The sequence below is a fragment of the Lynx canadensis genome, chromosome A3 (assembly GCF_007474595.2).
Source record: "Lynx canadensis isolate LIC74 chromosome A3, mLynCan4.pri.v2, whole genome shotgun sequence".
Classification (NCBI taxonomy): Eukaryota; Metazoa; Chordata; class Mammalia; order Carnivora; family Felidae; genus Lynx; species Lynx canadensis.
The window spans coordinates 64,372,770-64,393,324 of NC_044305.1; the positions used below are offsets into that span (position 1 = coordinate 64,372,770).

At 45.8% G+C, this 20,555-nt stretch overlaps 1 protein-coding gene across 1 annotated transcript; it reads right to left on the reverse strand.

Moving 5' to 3' along the window:
• Positions 1-4,538: 4,538 nt before the first annotated feature.
• LOC115511227 (basic salivary proline-rich protein 3-like) lies at positions 4,539-6,089 on the reverse strand. Its single transcript, XM_030311784.1, has 3 exons — positions 6,065-6,089; positions 5,649-5,787; positions 4,539-5,289 (listed from the first exon to the last, which is right to left on the reverse strand). Exons 1-3 carry the CDS (start codon positions 6,087-6,089, stop codon positions 4,539-4,541), a joined length of 915 nt encoding a protein of 304 aa, XP_030167644.1.
• Between the last annotated feature and the right edge of the window lie 14,466 nt (positions 6,090-20,555).

Below are 20,555 nucleotides of genomic sequence, written 5' to 3' on the forward strand. Positions count from 1 at the left end.
ATCAGGGTCTAGAATGGTTGAAGTACCTTCCACGTGCTGATGACTTTCTGACCAGATTTTATTTGTTACTCTTCCCCGGCACTGGAGTGGGTGAAAGACCACCAGCTGTCCTAGTTTTAGCAATAACTAGAACACCATCTTCCCAGTTGAAGGAGGGACATTCTCCCCCAGAGAGCCGCCAGCCTGGAAGGCGTGGGACTGCAAACGTCCCTTGGCTCATTAGAGCAGAGTTGCGTCTGGGCATTGTATATTTCAGAGGGGGGAAAAGTTTCCAGGGGGAGACTCGGGCAGTGGTGGTGAATCAACTATTGTCAGAGGGGACTTCAGGGAAGTCCAGCGTTAGGAAGGCCCCCGTCTTGTGCAAACTGATCAAATACAGATGTTTCCAAAAGGCTGACCTTATTCACCGTGACTTCACTGGAGATTGAATGGCAGACAGCCGGTTAGTAGTGGGGTGAAGCCCTGTTTAGGCGAGAGGGTGTAAACATATATACAGTCGGCAGGATGTGGATGACAGTGGACAAACATCTCTTCTATTGATAAATACATATTTTACTTCCAAAAAGTTTTATACCAGGGAGACGTAGTGAAAAAGAAATACAGTCTCAGGCTTTGCTAGGTGTCTCCCGTGTACATCAAACTCTGAAAGAGATGAAGGGAAAAAAATATTAAAAATGGATCCAACCTTCGCCTTCCTGAAATATCAGTTTTCATATAAAACTCATCAGCTGAGCTAAGTATTAGGCTTGATCAATGGCAGGAAACGAGGGGATCAAATGCTAATAAATCAGAAACAGATACCCCCTCTCGAGCCAAAAATATATCACAAAACTGAAAACGAGGAAATCAACTGATGATTTTTTAATGCATGCACAAGGAGAAAATAAGCTTTTGTGCGTGTGTGAGGGGGGAGAGGCCCGCACCTTAAATAGCAACAAAGAGTCAGATTCTTAAACACTTTAATCAGACTGTGACTTTCACTTAGGCAGAAGAAACAAGAAAGACCCAAATATTTAGTGAAGTCTGGAAACTGAGGCATAATCTTAAGTGTTTGCGGATATAAAGATGGTAAAGTGAACACATTAAGAACTCAAAAATATATCGTTCTACAATCCTATTCCCTTCTTAGCATTTTTTTCTTGTTCATTTTCATTTTGTAAAGTAAATGTTTTATTGAAATAAGACCTATATACAGAAAAATGCACAAATTGTAAGTTTGTAAATTCATAGGCTGAATGAATTTTCATAAAGTGGGCACACCTGTGTAAGCAGCACCCAGCTTGAGAAACAGAACATTACCAACACCCCCTCCCAAGCCCCTCTTGTTTTGTGCTCCCCTCAGGGTAATCACTACTCTGACGTGTAACATATAGATTTGTGTTGTCTGTTTTTGAGCTTTATGGAATAGTGGAGTAGGTTTTCTTGCAGCTGCTTCTAATGCTCAACATTATATTTGTGCAATTCATTCATGGTGGTTAGTTGTTGACTTGTTAATATTTTAAACTGTCTTATTTTTTAATGATACACATGGAGTCATTTCATTAATGCAATTTTGTAGATACAGAAACACCTCTGTTTATTTCAGCATAGTGCCCTGTCTCCCCGCTCAGAAGAAAGTTAAAAAAAGTAACCAACCCCCAGCAGAAATCACAAAGAATCCACTGAGCTGTGATAAAATTCCGAACTGACAAGTCTGTAATGAAAGGCACATTATCACCAACCGACACCTTTGAAACCTTTGTATTTGTTTTCCATTTATTTTTCTTAAAAATACACATGCAATTATTTTTTTATTCCACCCACCCTAAACAAGAATCCAGAGAGCGTGGTCCTGGTCTTTGAATGGAAACTGTTTGCCTCTGTGAAAACAGGGAGCCAAATTAAATTAGAAAATCCTGGTATTCAGTAGGACCGAATTTCCCTTCCTTCCTACTCTCCCATTCCACAATCTATCACCTAGAGTAATTAAGACCAGGGAGGTATCATCTTCACTGGATTAACCTTAACTAAATTGTGCTCATTCAACATGTGCCCTTTTGATTAGTCCGAGCAGGGCCTGCTGTCTCAGATACACCCACCTTGTAATTCTACACACTTAATTAATTTCAGATGAATAGCAGAGGGGATAAGTTAAATTCTCTGATTAATAAACTATAAGTCCTTATGTGTGTCAGAGTAGCTCAAGGTTTTTTTCTTTCCTTTACTTCTGTGCCCTGCAAAGGCAGGGTTGGAACCCATGCACACACACACACACACACACACAGCTGCAATTGTGTGAAGTTGGTGAGCAGATCCCTGAACAATTTTGTCATTTTGTAAACGGCCAACCTTAAGAGAGAAAATATTGCAAGAACTATTGGTAAAATAGATCATTTTTCTGCCAAGTGTAATTTTGAGTGTCCTTCTTCACCTGGACTTAGGTCTCCAGTTTTTATTTGTACATAATTCCAGTTTTAAGTACATTTTTAGTTTTGAAAATTCAATACTGATGCCACGCATTTTGTATTTTTAATGCATTACTCCAAAGTAAAATACTCTGAATAGTCTGAGAACTTTTCTGAGAAATGACTTGAAATGATGTGTTTAATCATCAAATTGAACAGCTCTCAAATATATATTAAAAATGTGCTCTCATGGGCATCTCTGACAGCAAAGAAAATTATTTTCTTATAATAAAACAGATCCCAAGGATGTTTATATGCTATAATTTATCTCATATTAAAAGATGGCTAGAAAAGTATATGAGATAGATTTATAATCTCTCCTTCAACCCAGATAATTTATGTCTAGTTATTAGTGACTTAAAAAATCCAATGATTTGCATAATTATATATAAAGGGTTTTTATAAATTAGCTTTTATGTCCTATGATTCAACTTACTGAGGTCAGTTATATTCAGAGAATTGAAATTACTGATACTTAGGGAATACAGCCAACATAGCTGTTAGTTTCTTATGTTGGTATGTAAGGAATCCTAGTTATATAAGACAAAAAAACATATCTTAATATAGCTCGTGTTGTGTGTTTAATTAAACAAGAGATTTTTTAAAGGCCACTAAGCTATTTTATATAAAAAATCATTTAAGACACCATATACTTAAACTCACTTATATATTCAGATATTACGGCTGTTCTGATTTGTTTCCTAAATTTAGTCTTTGTTCCAAAAGGATCTAAAAAAAAAAAAAAAAAAAAAGAAAGAAAAAGAAAAAAGAAAAGAAACGAGTTATTCTGTTAGTATTTTTTTACCAGTTCAGAAAATTGAACTGTGAAATTCGTGTACTGCATTTGTGACCGCACTACAAATTCCCAAACTATTAAATATTCCTACAAGTTAAAGCATACCACTCAATAAGTTACCATTAAATGAGTGAGTGTGGAAGATTTTACTGATCATTTTACTAACGGCTCATTTGTGAAAACTCTCAAAATGGTGGGCCATTTGGTTAATTGAATGCAAATATTAAATAATTTTTGGTTGCTAGCAGGCATGCTGATAGGCACACCATTTTTCAGGATGCCTCAGCTAAAGCCTTGTCAGGTTTGTATTATCTTCTCCATCTGAGACTGGGCACAGGGGCATTTTAACTCATGTCAGGAAATCTTATTCTCTTCCCTTCCTAAAACCAGATCCTACGTTTGACCTTTTAAAAAAACACAAAAGTAAGTAATTTAAGTCAGTCCACACCTGCACCAGCTTCCCAAATATCCTCATCTGAATGCCTAGCACATCTCATTCCTGAGCACCTCAGGCGGCTGGAAAGGACAATTTATTCCCTCTAAAGAACAAAACACTGACATTGCATTTTGTCTTCTTTGGGGTCCCAGGAAAGTTGAGATATTATTCATGAAAGGGCAGCTAAGCTTGGCCCTGTGATTTAGATTTGCTATACAAACTAACAACTATTTTTGAATGATGGCATCAGGTATTTACATAAAGGGACTTAACAGCTCTTTAGCCTGGTTACGTCCTGCTGTTTATATTACACAATCGGAAACCTTGTGGGTACTGTTTTAGAAGATGCATCACCAAGAAATTTTACATAGCAAAGTAACCATATTATCTGGGGGTGTTAGCTGTAGGGAAGGCTGTTTAGCTGCATTTTGCACTTAAAAAATAGGCAAATTCATTAGAACGTCTCCGCAAAGTATGGTATAGGGGTCGCATCGCCTAGCAATTTAATCGCCACGTGTCTCCTACTCCTGTTGGCCTCTGTGAACAGAACTTGCCTCAATAAATTCAAGTTCTTGTTTTTGCTTACAATCGGCATTTCAATTAGGACGGGTCCACGTAAAATAATTAAGGGTCTGAATAGCTTTTCGATATAATTTGAGGCTGTTTATCACTCTGTCTTTTAAGAACAGCTCCGCTTTCCGCACACCCATTGCTGTCGCCTCTCCGGCTGGTTAAATGAGTCTCTGCGCCAAGCCAGGTCGCTCTGGGCCAGTTTGCGTTTCTGTGCCTCGGCGCTCGGATTGTCGTAGCCCGCTCGTCTTTTTCGTGAATGTCTCCGAAATTTGTTTGTTTGTTTGTTTGTTTAAGGAAGTGGCACTTCTCGCGGATGGAAAGGCAAGCGGGAGAGGAGGGTGCAGGTGCCGGCGAGTGGCCACGGCGGGCGGGCGGCGGCGCGGGGTGCTGGCGGCGCCGGGGGCAGCTGGGACCGGCCTGGGGCGGCGAGGCTCGGCGCACGTGGCTCTCCGCGCCGCAGCGGGTTCGTGCGCGCCGGTGCCGGTGCTTCTGGCCTGGAGCCCTCGCCGCCGAGCGTGGCCCGGAGGCAGGGAGGGAAGGAGGGAGGGGCGCCCCGGGGCGGGCAGCGGCGCTGGGCGCGGGTGACGCTCGCGGCCCCGGGGCTCCGGCTGGCCCGCCCCGGGTCCTTCCGAGCGTGCCCCGAGGCGGAGGGGGTGCCCGGAGGCGCAGAGGCGCGGGGCGGACGGTGGGCGCCCAGACGGGTGTCGCCGATGAGCGGGAGGCCGTTGGGAAGGCCGGGGGCGACCGGGTTTGGCGTCAGGGCAAACCTTCTCCACCGTGCACCCGGCGCGGCGGCCGGCCCCTCCCGGTCTGCAGGTTTCCGGGGGGAGCCAATCCCGCAGCTGCAGGACGCGAGGCTGGCGCGGTTGGGGCCCGGAGAGGCGGGAATGCGCGGGGCCGAAGGTGGTGTGGGGGCCTGGCCCCGGAGCTTCGCTGGGCGGCCGCCAAGCGGTCTGCAGCTGCGTCCCCGCCGCCCCCCTGGGCCCCGGGAGCGGCACCCGCAGAGCGGGTCAGGAGAGGCCGAAGGGGTTCGCTCGGACCTGAAAGGCCCGGGGCGGAGGACGAGACCGCAGGCGAGGGTGGCCGCGCGAGCCGGGACCGGACGGGGTTAGTGGCTCGCGGAGCCACCCCGAGATTGGAGAGTTGGGGAGCTGGTTGTGAATAAATTCGAAATCGGGCTCGGGGCAGATCAAACACGGAAGAATGCACATGGCTCCGAATTTTTTTTCCTCGCCTTTCCGTCTCTGCCCCAAGCCCTTAAACGCGGAGCCCGCAGTCGGGGCTACAAGGCAGCCTGCGGGTCGCCGGTTCTGCAGGCATTTTGCAGAGATGGGGCGGTCCGCGCCGCTTCTCGCCCGGGGCAGCGCAGCTCAATCTCCGCCGGGGCTCGTGGACTGACCGGGGCTTGACCTCTCCCGCTCCCTCGGCCTCCGCCGCACTCCCAGGACCGCGCTCTCCTCGGCCCGCGGGCCCGGACGTCTCCGACTGGGATCTTTCGTCCAAGCCCCTAGGGGTTGGGAAGGGGAAGGTGCCTTTCCCTGTGGGGTGGGGGTAAGACGGGGAGAAAATCCAGAATCTCTGGGTCGCCCGCGGGTCGGGCCCAGAGCGCCTTCTGCTTGCTCGGGCCCTGCGGCGGAAGAGCGGAGCCTCCCCAGCTGTCCCGGCCAGCCAAGTTCAGAATTTCCCGAGCCAGGCCGGGCAGTCGGGCCCCTGGAGGCCGGGGCTGGCGGCGAGGGTGCGTTACTCCCCAGCCACTTTAGGGAAGAAGCATTGGGTTAGGGTTAGGGTTAGCTGGGGCTCAAACTGTTCCCGCACTGCCTTCAAACTTTGGGGCCTCCATTGCCTCTGCAGTTACTATGTGTGCACCCCATTGCTCCCGAACATACTCCCCGCAGCCGCCGCGAGCACCCTGCGCACACAGCTGAGGCCCGCGGCGGTGTGCACCCGGCCGCGCCGGGAGGGAGGTGCGGGGCGGAGAGGCGGCCCTCCCTGGTCTCCTGCCTGTCACATCTGCACTTATTTAAAGCTCGGCTGGTGGTCCGCGATCTCTGGAATGCCAATTGCGGACCTGGCCTCCTACGACATTTGCATTGATTAGTGAGCCGGTCAAGGGGGAGGCCAAAGGCGGGGGAGGTGGGAGACCGGAGGTTCACAATATTCTTCCTGACCCGGTTCCACGAGCTACCCTGCAGCCCAGCGATTCCCACCGCACCAGACGGCTGAGTGTGGCACGGAGCAGAGAACTGAACTTCAAGAACGTTTGATATGTATAGCAACTGGCCATTGCCTTTCAGCTTGTACAATGTGGTCGGGGGGGGGCGGGGGGGGCATGCACACACAACCCTAAGTCTCTGAAGGCTCCAGTGTTGAATTAGGCAGAGACGGTGGACACGTGCTGTGACCCCAGGTTCACCCCAGGCCCTACAAGTGCCTATGTGATGTCTGGGGTATGCAGCTTACTCAATGCACGACTCAAACCACGAAATATTTCCTGGTACAAGTTCATGAAGCCGAGACTGACCTGCCTTGCCTAAAATACCCTACACACAGCCTTAAAAAGGCACAGGCAACCTTGCATCTGAGTCCAACCCCAAGGGTCAGGCCTGGTGCAAATTCATGGGTGAACAACGAGCTTCCTCCCAACTTTGTGGGGTTCCTACTCTGCTGGGGTGGGAGAGAGGCAAGGGGGAGGGACTTTTTAGTTCTATAAACCTTGAAAAGTTGAGTCTGATTTTGCATTTGCCTGTGGACGTGGTATAATTAAGGGCGAAAATAAGGCCCCTCTGTATTTCTCTTCCCCTTTGCTTTCTGTGAAGCCTTTACCCCAGAGGAAAGTTGTTTTAGTAATCTGGAAAAGAGAAACCATGTGCTGAGTCAGCAGAAGTGCTGTACCAGGCCAGTTCAGTTCAATAATACTGCTATGTGTAATGAACACACTGTATGTGCCTTCGTGGAAATAATGAAAAATATATTGGAATTTTCATGGCATAGAAATGGCCACAAAACTTGTCGGCAGCTCAGCGCCAGATTAAATGCTGTGTCTTCTAATACAAGAAATATGTTCTGAGCATGTCGTCTAACAAGCATTAGACCCAGTTCCATTTAATGGGAGGAATCCAGAGACATACAAATTCTCCAAACAATGCAAAATGTTTTCTTGTTTCCAAATGGTCGTGTTGCAGAATGTTGAAACTTCCTTTCTGCTCCTGTTCTTGTGACATGTTCAAGGTGGCTCCAGCAGATAGAATCTTATTTTCCACTTTGAATCATTCAAAGCATTTCTCAAAAATAAGTCTTTAAAAGGTCTGAAAAGCCTCCTTGCAAATCCTGTTAGAATCTCGACAACCTGTTGATCATGCATTCTCATGTTCATGCAAGAAATACATGTAATTAGAGTCATTTCCAATGACACTCTCATTTTTTAAGCTGTGAAGCAACTGTTTTTGAGAACAGCTTTTGAACTGTCCAAGTCTTACCTGAATTTGCAGGATCTGAGCGTTTTCCCTGTTGAACAACAGTCCAAATTATTGTATTTTTCATGACAGGCGGTATTTCTGGGGATATTTCTTCATAATGCTTTTAATTCTGATAGTTGACTTGCAGAATACGTGCCTTAAAAAAAAACAAAAACAAAAACAAAAAACTAGCATATTGCATAAAGAACAGCCAAAAGTTTGTCTCTATTTCTCTCATCTTTTCCGTGTCAAAACTTAAATGAGTATAACTTCTACACTTTTACTAAATTCTTAAAAATATAGCTGCGTACTTTAAGCTGTTTCAGCATGGTGCAAAAACATCTGGATGTGAAGTGAAAAATTCAGTCTGTCACCCAGGTCCCAGATGTTTGGGACTGCGTAGACAAAACATCAGGATGAATGACTGAAAATGTTCTCTCCAATCCAGATGGTTTAGTGCCTGGTGCTTCTATAAGGAAGCATATTTTCCTTTGTCTAAACATCACATCCTACCATATCCCACGTAAGGCATGATTTACACTCTTTCATCGACAAGATGCTGGGCCATTTGGAGCGCAGCAGAGCAATCAGTAAATGAAACTCTAAGTATATGTTTTGGAAAACGTAGTCCAAGTACAAGTGTTAGCGTGTACTTGGGAGGGAGTGGGGGCAGCAGAGCCAGAAAGGGGAAGATAGGAGAGAGGGAGCCTGGTTCAACGGGATAAGGGCTTACAATAAAGGGCACAGCCTACAAAGAATCTGTCTGTGGCATCCCATAATCTTAAATAGGCTAAGTGGGGCGTTCGGCAGCAGCATGAACAGGGATGCCTTTTGCCTGAGATTCAGTCGGATTGTGAAATATCACTGTGCCCTTGGAGGCCCTCTCCCCCGCATTGTTCCTTCTTGGAGCATTATAAAGTCAAACAAATAAATGTCAGATGACATTAAAACATGATTAGGCCTTATGAGCACTAGACAGGCGGGAAAAGTCTATGTTTGAAAATAAAGCAGTATAGCGACAATTCTAATAACTTGGACAAATACAGTGACAATAGATTTCTCTTCATGTGAAATATCACCACACAAGCTGTTAAGCTTGGGGATGAAGATACCGAGCCACATGTTTTTCCTTCCCCAAAGTTGCAGAGATTTAAAATCTTGAGCTGAGTCTGAGGTTTTCCACGTCTCTTTGCCTTAACCATGTTGAGAAAGAAGGAGCAGATATAAGAGAGGCCTTCCACTAGAATCAGCAGATGAAATCAAGCCCAGAATGAATTCCATTCTACTTATTAGCCCTACACACTCACCAGATTACAGAGGAGTGTTTAGATAATGAATGGCAATGAATGTTAAAACATCATAAAATGTGACCACTTACAATCGCTGTAAGAAAAACATACCATTTTAAATAGACCTTCTTACAACTCAGAATCTGAGACTTGGATAATAAGACACAGGATTTCATATTGGCCCACAATCAATTTTATTTATTATTTTTTTTTTAATTTTTTTTTTCAACGTTTATTTATTTTTGGGACAGAGAGAGACAGAGCATGAATGGGGGAGGGGCAGAGAGAGAGGGAGACACAGAATCGGAAACAGGCTCCAGGCTCTGAGCCATCAGCCCAGAGCCCGACGCGGGGCTCGAACTCACGGACCGCGAGATCGTGACCTGGCTGAAGTCGGACGCTTAACCGACTGCGCCACCCAGGCGCCCCCACAATCAATTTTAAAAAATAGTTTACAGGGATGCAGTAGAGCTTCGGGGGTACACACATCGAGTCGTTAAGAGACTCAATAGGCAGAAGGGAATCTTTAACACCATATAAAACCGAATCACAGTTATTTTTCTTAATGGCTATAATTAGGATGTCTTCATGACTTTTTTTGTGATTCATTTATTGGAATAATAAAATGACAGAGCGAGCTGGAAGGGATTCAGAGCTCCTCCAGGCCTCCTCTCTCCCTTTATGGATGAGAAAACTGGGGACCAAAAACATTAAAGGACCTATCCAAGGCCACATGTGAGTCAGAGGAAGGGTCAGAACTAGAATCACTGAGTTCCAGTCATGACTCACAGAGCCCAAAGCTTATTCCAGGACAACTTGCCTTGGAATCATTACCATACTGCTCAGACTCACAGATTTCCAAGGAGTGTCCAAGAAACTGACACCCATCACTACAGGCTGGACGCAGCTCAAAACCATTCATTGGTGTTACACATCTAAGAACTATAAAACAAAGCCAGTGTAAAGGCAGAGTCCTCCCATTTGTCTCCATAGTAAGACAAACTATTGCAAAAACATAGTGAATAAAAAACCCCTTCAACTTCAGCAATTTGCCTGGTGGTCCTGAAAACAACACATGACAGCTTAGCTCTCTACAGAGAACTCACAGCACCTTGGAGGAACGTCACACACAGGATGGGGTACGGTCTCTTTTCCTGGAAAAGAACACATCTAAACAGCCAGAATAACGGACCTTAATGGGGTGAAGGGAGGAGGAGGAGGTGGGGGCAGCGACATCAACACCATTCTTGACACAAGAAGACAAAGATGTCAGCGGAAGTGTCTCACCTGACTTACAATCGCCTCAACTCATTGTCCCAGTGGTTTGTATGATGAAATGAAAGGTTAGGATGCATGAGGTAGGTGGGTGGGGGATGAAGGATGGGGGGGGGAGGGCCCCAAAAGAAATATGCTATTTAAGGATATTTAGATAGTGAAATGAAGTATACGTCCCCAATTTTGAGGACCTGGGAATCTCACTGGTCCTTCATGGCAAGAGCCAAGGAACTGGATTCATACATGGTGTAATCAGACCTCTTCCATTTTATATTTTCTTCAACATCAAATGAGAACATAAAAGCATTGCTTCTAGAAAGGGAAGACAGCTCTCCTTCATGAACATTCTGGTCCAAGAAATGCAAGGAGGGATACTGGTTAGGAGACTGAGGGTGGGAGGAGGGAGTGACCCAGGACTCAGTATTGGGAGCTGTGAGAAAAGAAATAGTCCTGTTTTGATTGGCCTGGAGAGAGAAGAGGTCCTGGTAAGCCTCCCCTTCAGGCTAATCCAAGGTCGGTGCCCCCTGAGAAGCAGGATCTGGCCAAAATTTGAATTGGGCAGTGGGGGAGATAATGAAACTGGGAAAAGAGGTTTGACAACCTATATTCTTCTTTTGAAATGCTTAGGGGAGCCACGAAACTAGCAAAAGTTAAACCAAATAAAATCAGCATGCCCGCTTACCTCTTTAATTTACTCTCCCAAACAGATCATCATTTGGGCTATTCCCCTGAAGTCAAGCATGAAATCTATTTAGCTGGATAGCTACCCATTTCCTCTGACCTGCAGAAGAGCCCTGTTCTTTCAGAATCCCCGGAATGCCAGAATCTAGAGAAAACTGGAGCCACATGCCTGGGCCCCTTGAGATCCTCCCACCCCCACCCCCATACCAAAGGAACTCAGTAACAAAGACCGGGCAGACTTTCAGCACCAACCAACCCAGAAGCATAGATGCGGATTCATCAGTGTGGGTTGCCATGTGACTTCAAGTTGCTATGGGCTCAGAGGATCTCTTGTCATCAGGAGTTTCTCATTCTTTTTTGTATCTGGGACCTTTCTGGCAGTTTTGCAAAGCCTAGAGACTGCTGGTCAGAATGTTTTAAAGTTCATGAACTATATTGAAATCAATGTATCAGAATACTTTTAAGAAACAAATTTGTGGGGCGCCTGGGTGGCTCAGTCGGTTGAGCGTCCGACTTCGCCTCAGGTCGTGATCTCGCGCTCTGTGAGTTCGAGCCCCGCGTCGGGCTCTGTGCTGACAGCGCAGAGCCTGGAGCCTGTTTCAGATTCTGTGTCTCCCTCTCTCTCTGACCCTCCCCCATCCATGCTCTGTCTCTCTCTATCTCAAAAATAAATAAACGTTAAAAAAATTAAAAAAAAAATTTGTGACACGGTATTGTATTTGTGTCTTTAACAACCCATTAAATGTGAGATCCATGGTGAGTCTAATAGCTTCTCTAATATTGAAATAGTGATAAGTGTGAATGATAAACTGTTATCAGCAACTATGTGATACGAAGGTAGCTGTGATTTCTGTTGGTGATGAAGACATAGGCACTGCTAATGCTGCTGTTTGTTCTCTGTATTCATTATGTAAGGAAATGCAAATTTTCAAATAGAGGTTCATAGAAATAAAGATGCCATTTTTTTACATCCAAGTTTATGGGATTCTGCTTTTCCTTGGTGGCATTTCCAGATCACTTGCAAGTGAAGAACCCCTTAAAAGGAGGAAGAGAGGCAGGCTGGTGGTACTTTGGAGACACACAATAAAATGGTCATTTGGGTCCGTTTTGATTGGATCGTGTTGGGCCCACATTTGGAGTTTAAATATTGAGCCTGTGATATTAGGTTTTGGTCTTGAGGTGAAAAGTAATTTTATATCATAATCCAGAGAGTGGAGATCAGGAGAACTGTTCCCTTGCCCAGAGGACACTAAAGGAAGTGTTAAAGGTCACCTATCAAAGTGCCTGGGGGAGGGGTGTAACCGGAGCCTGGAAAGACTTGATAAGGATGAATGAATCACCTCTCCTTGGTGAATGAGGCCAGGGTGGGGCTGGGACTGGAATGTGAGATGCAGAGGAACCTAGGGAAGGAGTACTGGCTGCTGATGGCAGGCAGGGAGACCCCGGCAGTCTGATAGTTCTAACCTTCAAGACCTGTGGCTGCAGAGGAAATAAGTCCAGGCACAAGTCAGAATGAGAGGATGATTCTGCTTATCCAAAGAGGAATCTATAGCAAGCCAGCCAGCAGAGCAGAAGGGATCTGCGGGAAGGGTAGGGAAAAGACCTGCAGGTCAGGACAGAACAGCCTGCAGCCTGGGACCCAAAGCAGAGAGTCTTACTGAAGTCCAAGAAACAAGTGATCATTTGAATTTCATTCAATTTAAGAACTTCCATTCATCAAAAGACATCATTAAGAGAATGAAAAGGCAAACCACAGACTGTGAAAAAAATATTCACAATATATTTCTGATGAAGAATTCGTATCTACAATATATAAAGAATTTTTACAAATCAATAAGAAAAATACCAAAGAAACCAAAGTTTACAAATGTACAGAAGACTGAACAGATATTTCTCAAAAGAGGATATCCAAGGGGCCAATACACATATGAAAAGATGCTCAAAGCCATTAGTCATCAAGAAAATGCAGATTAAAGCTTCACTAAGATCCGTGCATGGCAGAAGGGCCAAAATTCAAACAACAACAACAACAACAACAACAACAACAACAACACTGGAAATATCAAGTGTTGGAGGGGAGGATGTAGAACAGGTGAAATTCTCATACTGTGGGTAGGAATGTATTCTGATACAACCAGTTGGAAAAATCTGTAGTATCTACTAAAACAAAGCAGTAATTCATACCCTAAGACCCAGCAACTCAATTCCTAGGTATAGGCCCAGGATTACATTTGTCTATCAAAGACCTATAAGAATACATCTTTAAGGGGCACCTCACTGGCTCAGTTTAGTAGAGCATGTGATTCCTGATCTCAGGGTCGTGAGTAAGCCCCGTGTTGGGTGAAGAGATTATTAAAAAAAAAGAAGAAGAAAAGAAATGTTTTGGGGTGCTTGGCTGACTCAGTTGGCCGAGTGTGACACTCTCGATCTCAGGGTTGTGAGTTTGAGCCCCCAGTTGGGGCTTAAAAATAAAAAATCTTTCCTTAAAAATAAAAAATCTTGGGGCGCCTGGGTGGCTCAGTCGGTTGAGCGTCCGACTTCAGCTCAGGTCACGATCTCACGGTTCGTGAGTTTGAACCCCGCGTCGGGCTCTGTGCTGACGGCTCAGAGCCTGGAGCCTGCTTCCGATTCTGTGTCTCCCTCTCTCTCTGCCCCTCCCCCATTCATGCTCTGTCTCTCTCTGTCTCAAAAATAAATAAACATTAAAAAAAATCTTTTAAAAAAGAATATAGCTTTATATATTTTGCATGCTTATAAATATAAATATTAAATAAATTTATATAAATATATATATCAACTTTATTCAGCACAGCACCAACTTGGAAGCAATTCAGGTTGTAGTATATAACAGAATATCATATAGCAACAAAAAAGCACCAACTATTGCCATAAACAAAATGGATGGATCTCACAGACATAATGTAGAGCAAAAAGAAGCCACATACAAAAGAGTACATGCTGCTTGATTCCATTTATGTGAAGGACAAGAACAGGCAAAACAAATCTATGGTGAGAGAGGTCAGGATAGAATTTACTTTTGCAGGGGGCTATTGATTGAGAGGGGGCACAAGGGCACCTTCTGTGGTGCTGAATTATAAATATTATTGACTTTCTGAAAAGTGATTTGGAAACGCAATCAAGTAAAAGCAGCTGGCCGTGCTGCAGATTCAGTCCTCCTAACTCTGGTTTTATATTACAGAAGGGTTTCATTGGGCCAGATGAGCATGAAGAGAGTGCAAAGGCAAGTTGCAGACTGGCAGAAGATTTTCACAATAGATGTATCTGACAAAGTGCTTATCTCCAGCGAACAATGTGCAAAAGATTTGAAATGTACTTTATCAAAGAGGATAACCAAATGGCCAACCAGGATAAGGAAAGGTGCTCGACATCATTGTTCTTCAGGGAAATACACATTAAAACCGCAACTTGCTACTAATATATATCCACCAAAATGACTTAAGACATGACCAAGACTGACCACAACAAAGGTAGACCACCATCTTGAGCAATGGAATCTTCTACAGCACTGATTAGAGTGCAAAATGGCATAAATCCATTAGAGTGCAAAAATGGGATAAATTTTGGAAAACAATTACATCTACTGAAGCTTCACACATGCCTATGAGGTAAGGGCTCTGTGTGGCTGGTCCAGCGACTGAGTTAAGTAAGAACAGGAAAAGAACCAGGGATCTTGACTAACGACATCCGCTGGGCTGAGGAAACCCTGTTCCAAGTGTTTGGGTTTTTTTCTTAGATTTCTAGCAAAGTTCTTTATGCAAAATCCCAGCACTATTGTGGCTTAAATAAAGGGGAAAAGGGAACTGGCAGAGCTTAGCTCAGATCAGTAAAGGAGAGATCAGGTCCACTGGTGGAAATGGCTGAGTCAGCCAGAAAACCTGGGAAGGTTCCAGGAGGCTTTGAAGAAAGTGTGCAAGTCAGGATGGCTCTAGGGTTCTCTCCTGGGGCACCAAGTGAAAAGACCAAGAAATCCATTCATCTCTTCCCACCACCGTCCAGGAGATGGACCTCTCTCTTCTTAGAATTTGTGTCATCTTGGGTGGCACGGACAACATACTTGTCCTGAGCGAAGGTATTTCTGTCGCCCTCGCTTGTGTCTCTGATGAGCCAGTGCTGCAGGAACTGAAGTGAGAGCCCATATTTATTGTGAAAATCTGGCTCAGGAGGGAGAACAAAGGGGACAGAGGGGGGAGGTGGGCAAGGGGAACAAGGTGACCCAAAAAGCAAAGAAGGCCAGAGCCAACCGTAGGCTGAGGCCCAGCCTTCCAGCTATCCTCATTTGTGCCCATCCATCAGCACACACTTCCAGCCACACACTGACGCCTCCCACGAAAATTGGTGTTGGGATGGACAGGCTCCAGAGTGACTCATAGCAAACAGCAAACAGCAGAGGAAGGCCGGGGATTTGACATCTGTTCTTTGGCCCAGAATTAAAACTTCTTTCCCCTAAACGAGGACAGTAGTTATACGTACCAGCCTTAGTGTTTCACTGTCAGAGTATTTCTTTTTTCTTAGTTTGAGAATTTTTTCAGGGGATGTAACCAATAGAATGGCCACACCCACCTCCCCAGGTCACAGGTCGAAGTTCCAAGTTATCATTACCCTATGGCAGCAAAATCCTTGAACAAAATATAAACTACAAGATACTAGCCCTCTTGCAAAAGAAGGGTTTTGTTTGTTTGCTTGTTTTTAAAGATACTATTTTTTTAAATGTACTTATTTTGAGAGAAAGAGAAAGAGAGAGAGGGAAGGGCAGAGACAGAGAGGAGAGAGAGGGAATCTCAAGTAGACTCCACACTGTCAGCATGGAGCCTGATGCAGGGCTCAAACTCACAAACTGCGAGATCGTCACCTGGGCCAAGATCAAGCGTTGACTGCTTAACCGATTGAACCACCCAGGAGCCCCCTTTTGTTTTTTAAAGATGCTATTAAACTGAGACCCTATTCACATGTCTTGTTCTGTTCATTTGGCTTTGAGATTTGGAGACCGACCTTTCAACCTTCATATTCACTGTTGTCACTTTCCACTGACCTGTTTTAGGCACCTCCTGGGTGTAGAATGTTGTGTTTCACATAGAAGGGATATGTATAAACACATAAAAATTGTCACTAGGATGACCCGGAAAACACCTGGTGTTAAATCCTAAGATGCCATTCATTCACTGATTCATTCATTCAAAGGATGTTTATGGATCCCCCATTACGTGCTCGGCACCATGTAGGTGTCAGTGACACAACGGAGAACAGAAATAGTCTCTGCCCCTCGCATGCTTATAGTCCAGTGAGGGAGGAAGGTTTTCATTTTTAAAAATCATTCTTATTTGCACATTTCCCCCTTCAACCCTAAACTACCTGAAAAAGATGGTTGTTGAACTTAGGATAATCAGGGGTCCATAGTAGGGAAGAAACTCACTGCACTGGAGAGGGCTACCGACTGGGGGAAGAGATAAGCAAATAGGTCAAGGGGGCTGCAGCTGGTGTTTCCATCATGCATTGGATGGGGTTTGGGGAGTTTGATGGAGGGCAGCTGTGACGTCCACCAAACTCTGAGACATGATCCTGCCAAAGAACCACAGGGGTGTTACTATGGTTCTTATTTAGTTTGAGAGGCCTGTGTCCCTGCATGGTTGAGAATCCCCTAATCTGACTCCAGAGAGTAGGTGGAATCTGGGGGGTGAGGGTGGGAGTTGGGGCCTCAGGACAGGCAGATACCTTGACTGAGGTCCAGAACACTATTCTAGATCTTTCTCACCTTGACTCTCTGGCGGGGTCACCACAGACAAACCGGAATGAAGGATGCTAATTCAGCTAATATTGCTCCCCTACCCATGAAAAGGGTAGATGTATTTCCATGATCACATTAGTTTCTCTGAATATAGCCTTTTGTTTTTTTTTAATTTTTTTTTTCAACGTTTATTTACTTTTGGGACAGAGAGAGACAGAGCATGAACAGGGGAGGGGCAGAGAGAGAGGGAGACACAGAATCGGAAACAGGCTCCAGGCTCTGAGCCATCAGCCCAGAGCCTGACGCGGGGCTCGAACTCACGGACCGCGAGATCGTGACCTGGCTGAAGTCGGACGCTTAACCGACTGTGCCACCCAGGCGCCCCTGAATATAGCCTTTTGAAGAGGGCAATGCTGGCCGTTTCACAGATGAGAGAATGGAGGCTTCTTTCTTTGGATTAAATAATTTGCCTGCTACACACAACTAATTAAGTGGCAGAGTGGGGATTTGAACCCATTTCCACTGACCCTTAGTCCTGTGTCCTTTCCACAGGCATAGTATTATTATTTAAACTTGTAGAGTTGAGGGGCACCTGGGTGGCTCAGTTGGTTAAGCGTCTGACTTTGGCTCAGGTCACCAGCTCATGGTCTGTTAATTTGAGCCCCTCCCCCCCCCCCCCCCTCCCAATCAGGCTCTGTGCTGACAGCTCAGGCCTGGAGCTTGTTTCAGATTCTGTCTCCCTCTCTCTCTGCCCCCCCCCCCTACACTCATGCATGCTCTCTCTTTCAAAATAAACTTAAAAAAAGAAAACAGGGGCACCTGGGTGGCTCAGCCCATTAAACATCTGACTTCGACTCAGGTCATGATCTCACGGTCCGTGAGTTTGAGCCCTGCGTCGGGCTCTGTGCTGACAGCTCAGAGCCTGGAGCCTGTTTCAGATTCTGTGTCTCCCTCTCTCTCCCCCTCCTCCACTTATGCGCTCTCTCTCTCTCAAAAATAAATAAACATTAAATTTTGCAGAGTTGAGAGGATGGATGAATCCCCCCACCAAGGAACCTGAACCTCCCAAGGTGAAGGTTTTTTCCTGAACTCAGCAAACAACATCGAAGACTCTGCCAGGAAGGAACTTTGCATTTGTCAGGAACTTCGCAGGAGGGCTTGTCTCCGTGGGTGTTGAAGAGAAAACAGATGGCAGGGACAGGTTCTCAGCTGCCAACATTAAGTCCACCTTATGATTCTGTTCCACGGATGGGTAGAGAAGAGATTCCTGCTTGCCTCACCGGGCCAGCCCCATGCACATGGAAGATAAATCGCTGTCTTCGCTGTATGATTCGACAGCAGCGGTCAGCAAACTTTCTGTAAAGGGCTGGAGAGTAAAGGTTTTAGGCTTTAGGGGCCACATGCAATCTTTGTCCCAACTGTTGAAGTCTGCCATTGTAGCGCCAAAGCAGCCACAGACAACGTGTAAACGAATGGGCGTGTCCCAGTAAAACTCTTGGACACTGAAAGGTGAATGTCATATAATGTTCACACGTCACAAAATATTGCTCTTCTATTGATTTTTTTTCCCCAATCATTTCAAAATGTAAGCATTATTTTTAGCTTGTGGCCATATAAAATAGGCAGTGGGCCACCTGTGGGCTGTAGCTTCCCAAGCCCTGTTCCAGAGGACCAAAGAGGTCCTGCGGTCCCAAATATCACCCCCCTCCCCCGCCCCAAACACACTTACCAGGGGTTCCAAACAGGTACTTTGTTCCTTTTTGGGTTAAACTAGACTTTCCAGACTTCTGTTCTAGGAAGCAGTCATTCTGACTCAGCATGTTAAATTCCCAACAACCTCCTTTTAAAATCTTGTGAGACAGGTTAGATTGTAAGCCCTGTGCAGGCTGGGCTTTCTGGTTGTTTTGATCACTGGTTAGTTCACCGTTAAGCACCTAGGACAGTGAACAGCGTTGTACACTGCACAAATCCTGGTTGAATGGAAGAAAGAACTCTCCCCTCTGACCCAAAGGATTGGAGCCACCAGAGGGGCAGCAGTGGGAAGAGAACAGTGAAGATCAGGGGCACACACCCCTTGGGGTGAGGTGGGCAGAGGTGATGAAGATAAAACTCAACGATGTTCCTGCAGGCCTGGGAGGTGCTGATGTCAGTGATGCTCCAGGAAGCCAGCAGGCTTGGAGGAAGCGGGATGCTGGGCATGCCAGGCCCAGAGGAGCCTGGGAAGGGCGTCAGGAAAGCCCCAGCGGCTGCACTCGGCGCCCGGCGGCGCCCAGAGGAGCGGCACCAAGCCCCGATGGCTCGCCCCACCCATCTGAGTGGAGTGGTGTGGTCCCTGCCAAGGAAAACATCAGGACTTGACAGATTTGGCAAGTCCCCGGGACATGAATTTGTGCAACGTAAAGTTAGAAGGGCCCTTGGGAGATGGGGCAGACCTGCACAGGCGGTGGAAAAGTGTGCGTGGGATGTCAGAGCCCACTCCCTCGGCAGGCAGGGAAGTGCCAGGGAAAAGGAAAGCGGAGAGAGGGGAGAAAATAAAGACCACCCCTTACACCCCCAGGAGCCACACATTTTTCCTGGGTCAGACACATCATAAAACGCCGTAGGACTGAATGAATGCAATGGCTGTGGGGTGTGTTATTAAAAATAACCAGAGCTCCTCACTGTGACCGCAATGAAAAATATCAAGCAGGAAGTTACTGGATGGAAAAGTTCTTGGAGATGAGCTGTCCCGGCAGAGGGGCTCTGGCCCTGATTTCTCACCCTCAGTTCTCCCTGTGCAGAGTGGATTAACAACCAGCCGGTCCCTGGCTGCCTCTAAATTGCTCATCCCTTACTTATGGACGCTTCGATCCAACTTGGTAATTCCCCAATGTAAAGGGACAGGCCAAATCAGTCGTTTTATCTCTGGTTCGATAAGTCAAGCTGTGATCTGTGAGACCTTCTAGATATTGTTACAGGGGGCGAGGTCCCCACACACCTGGCCCAGGAACCCAGGGATGGGGAGGAACCGGTAGGACAAACTGAGCTCCTCGTTGGAGCTAGGGGTCTGTTCCTGCCAGGCTGGAGGTCAACATCCGGGGGCCAACACAAGAATCATACAACGTTAAGGGGGGCCTAGGATTAGTTGTGGAGACATACGATGCATGGCTTTCCTTAATACACCCACAGCGGCACGGCATAATAGAGAAGAGTCTGGATCTTACTAGCTTTTTGACTTAGGGTGAGTTACTTCACCTCTTAGTGGCTTGCTTCCATCAGCTATAAGGTGAGAGCGGTATTTACCTCATTGGTTGTCATGAGGATTGACTGAAACGATATGTCTAATGCAACCAGTCCAGCGCCCCACGGGCAGGAAGCTCATGATACCTGCCATTTACTACTTTTTTAAATGGAAGTATAGTTGATGCACAGTGTTACATTAGTTTCAGGTGACCGCATAGCGATTTGACAGCTCCGTATCTCATGCCCTGCTCACCGCGAGTATAGCCACCCTCTGTCACCATACACCGCTATTACAGTACCATTGACGACATTCCCTGTGCTGTACATTTCATTCCCATGACTTATTCATTCCATAACTGGAAGCCTAGACCCCTCTACTTCCCTTCACCCATTTTGCCCATCCCCCACCTCCTCCCTCTGGCAACCATCAGTTTGTTCTCTGTGCTTGTAGGTCTGATCCTGCTTTTTTGTTTGTTCGTTTATTTTGTTTTGATTTCACATATAAGTGAAATCCTATGGTACTTGTCTTTCTTGTTTGACTTATTTCACTTAGTACAAAACCCTCTGGATCCATCCATGTTGACTCAAATGGCAAGATATCATTTTTTATGGCTACGTAATATTCCACCATATATGTTTGT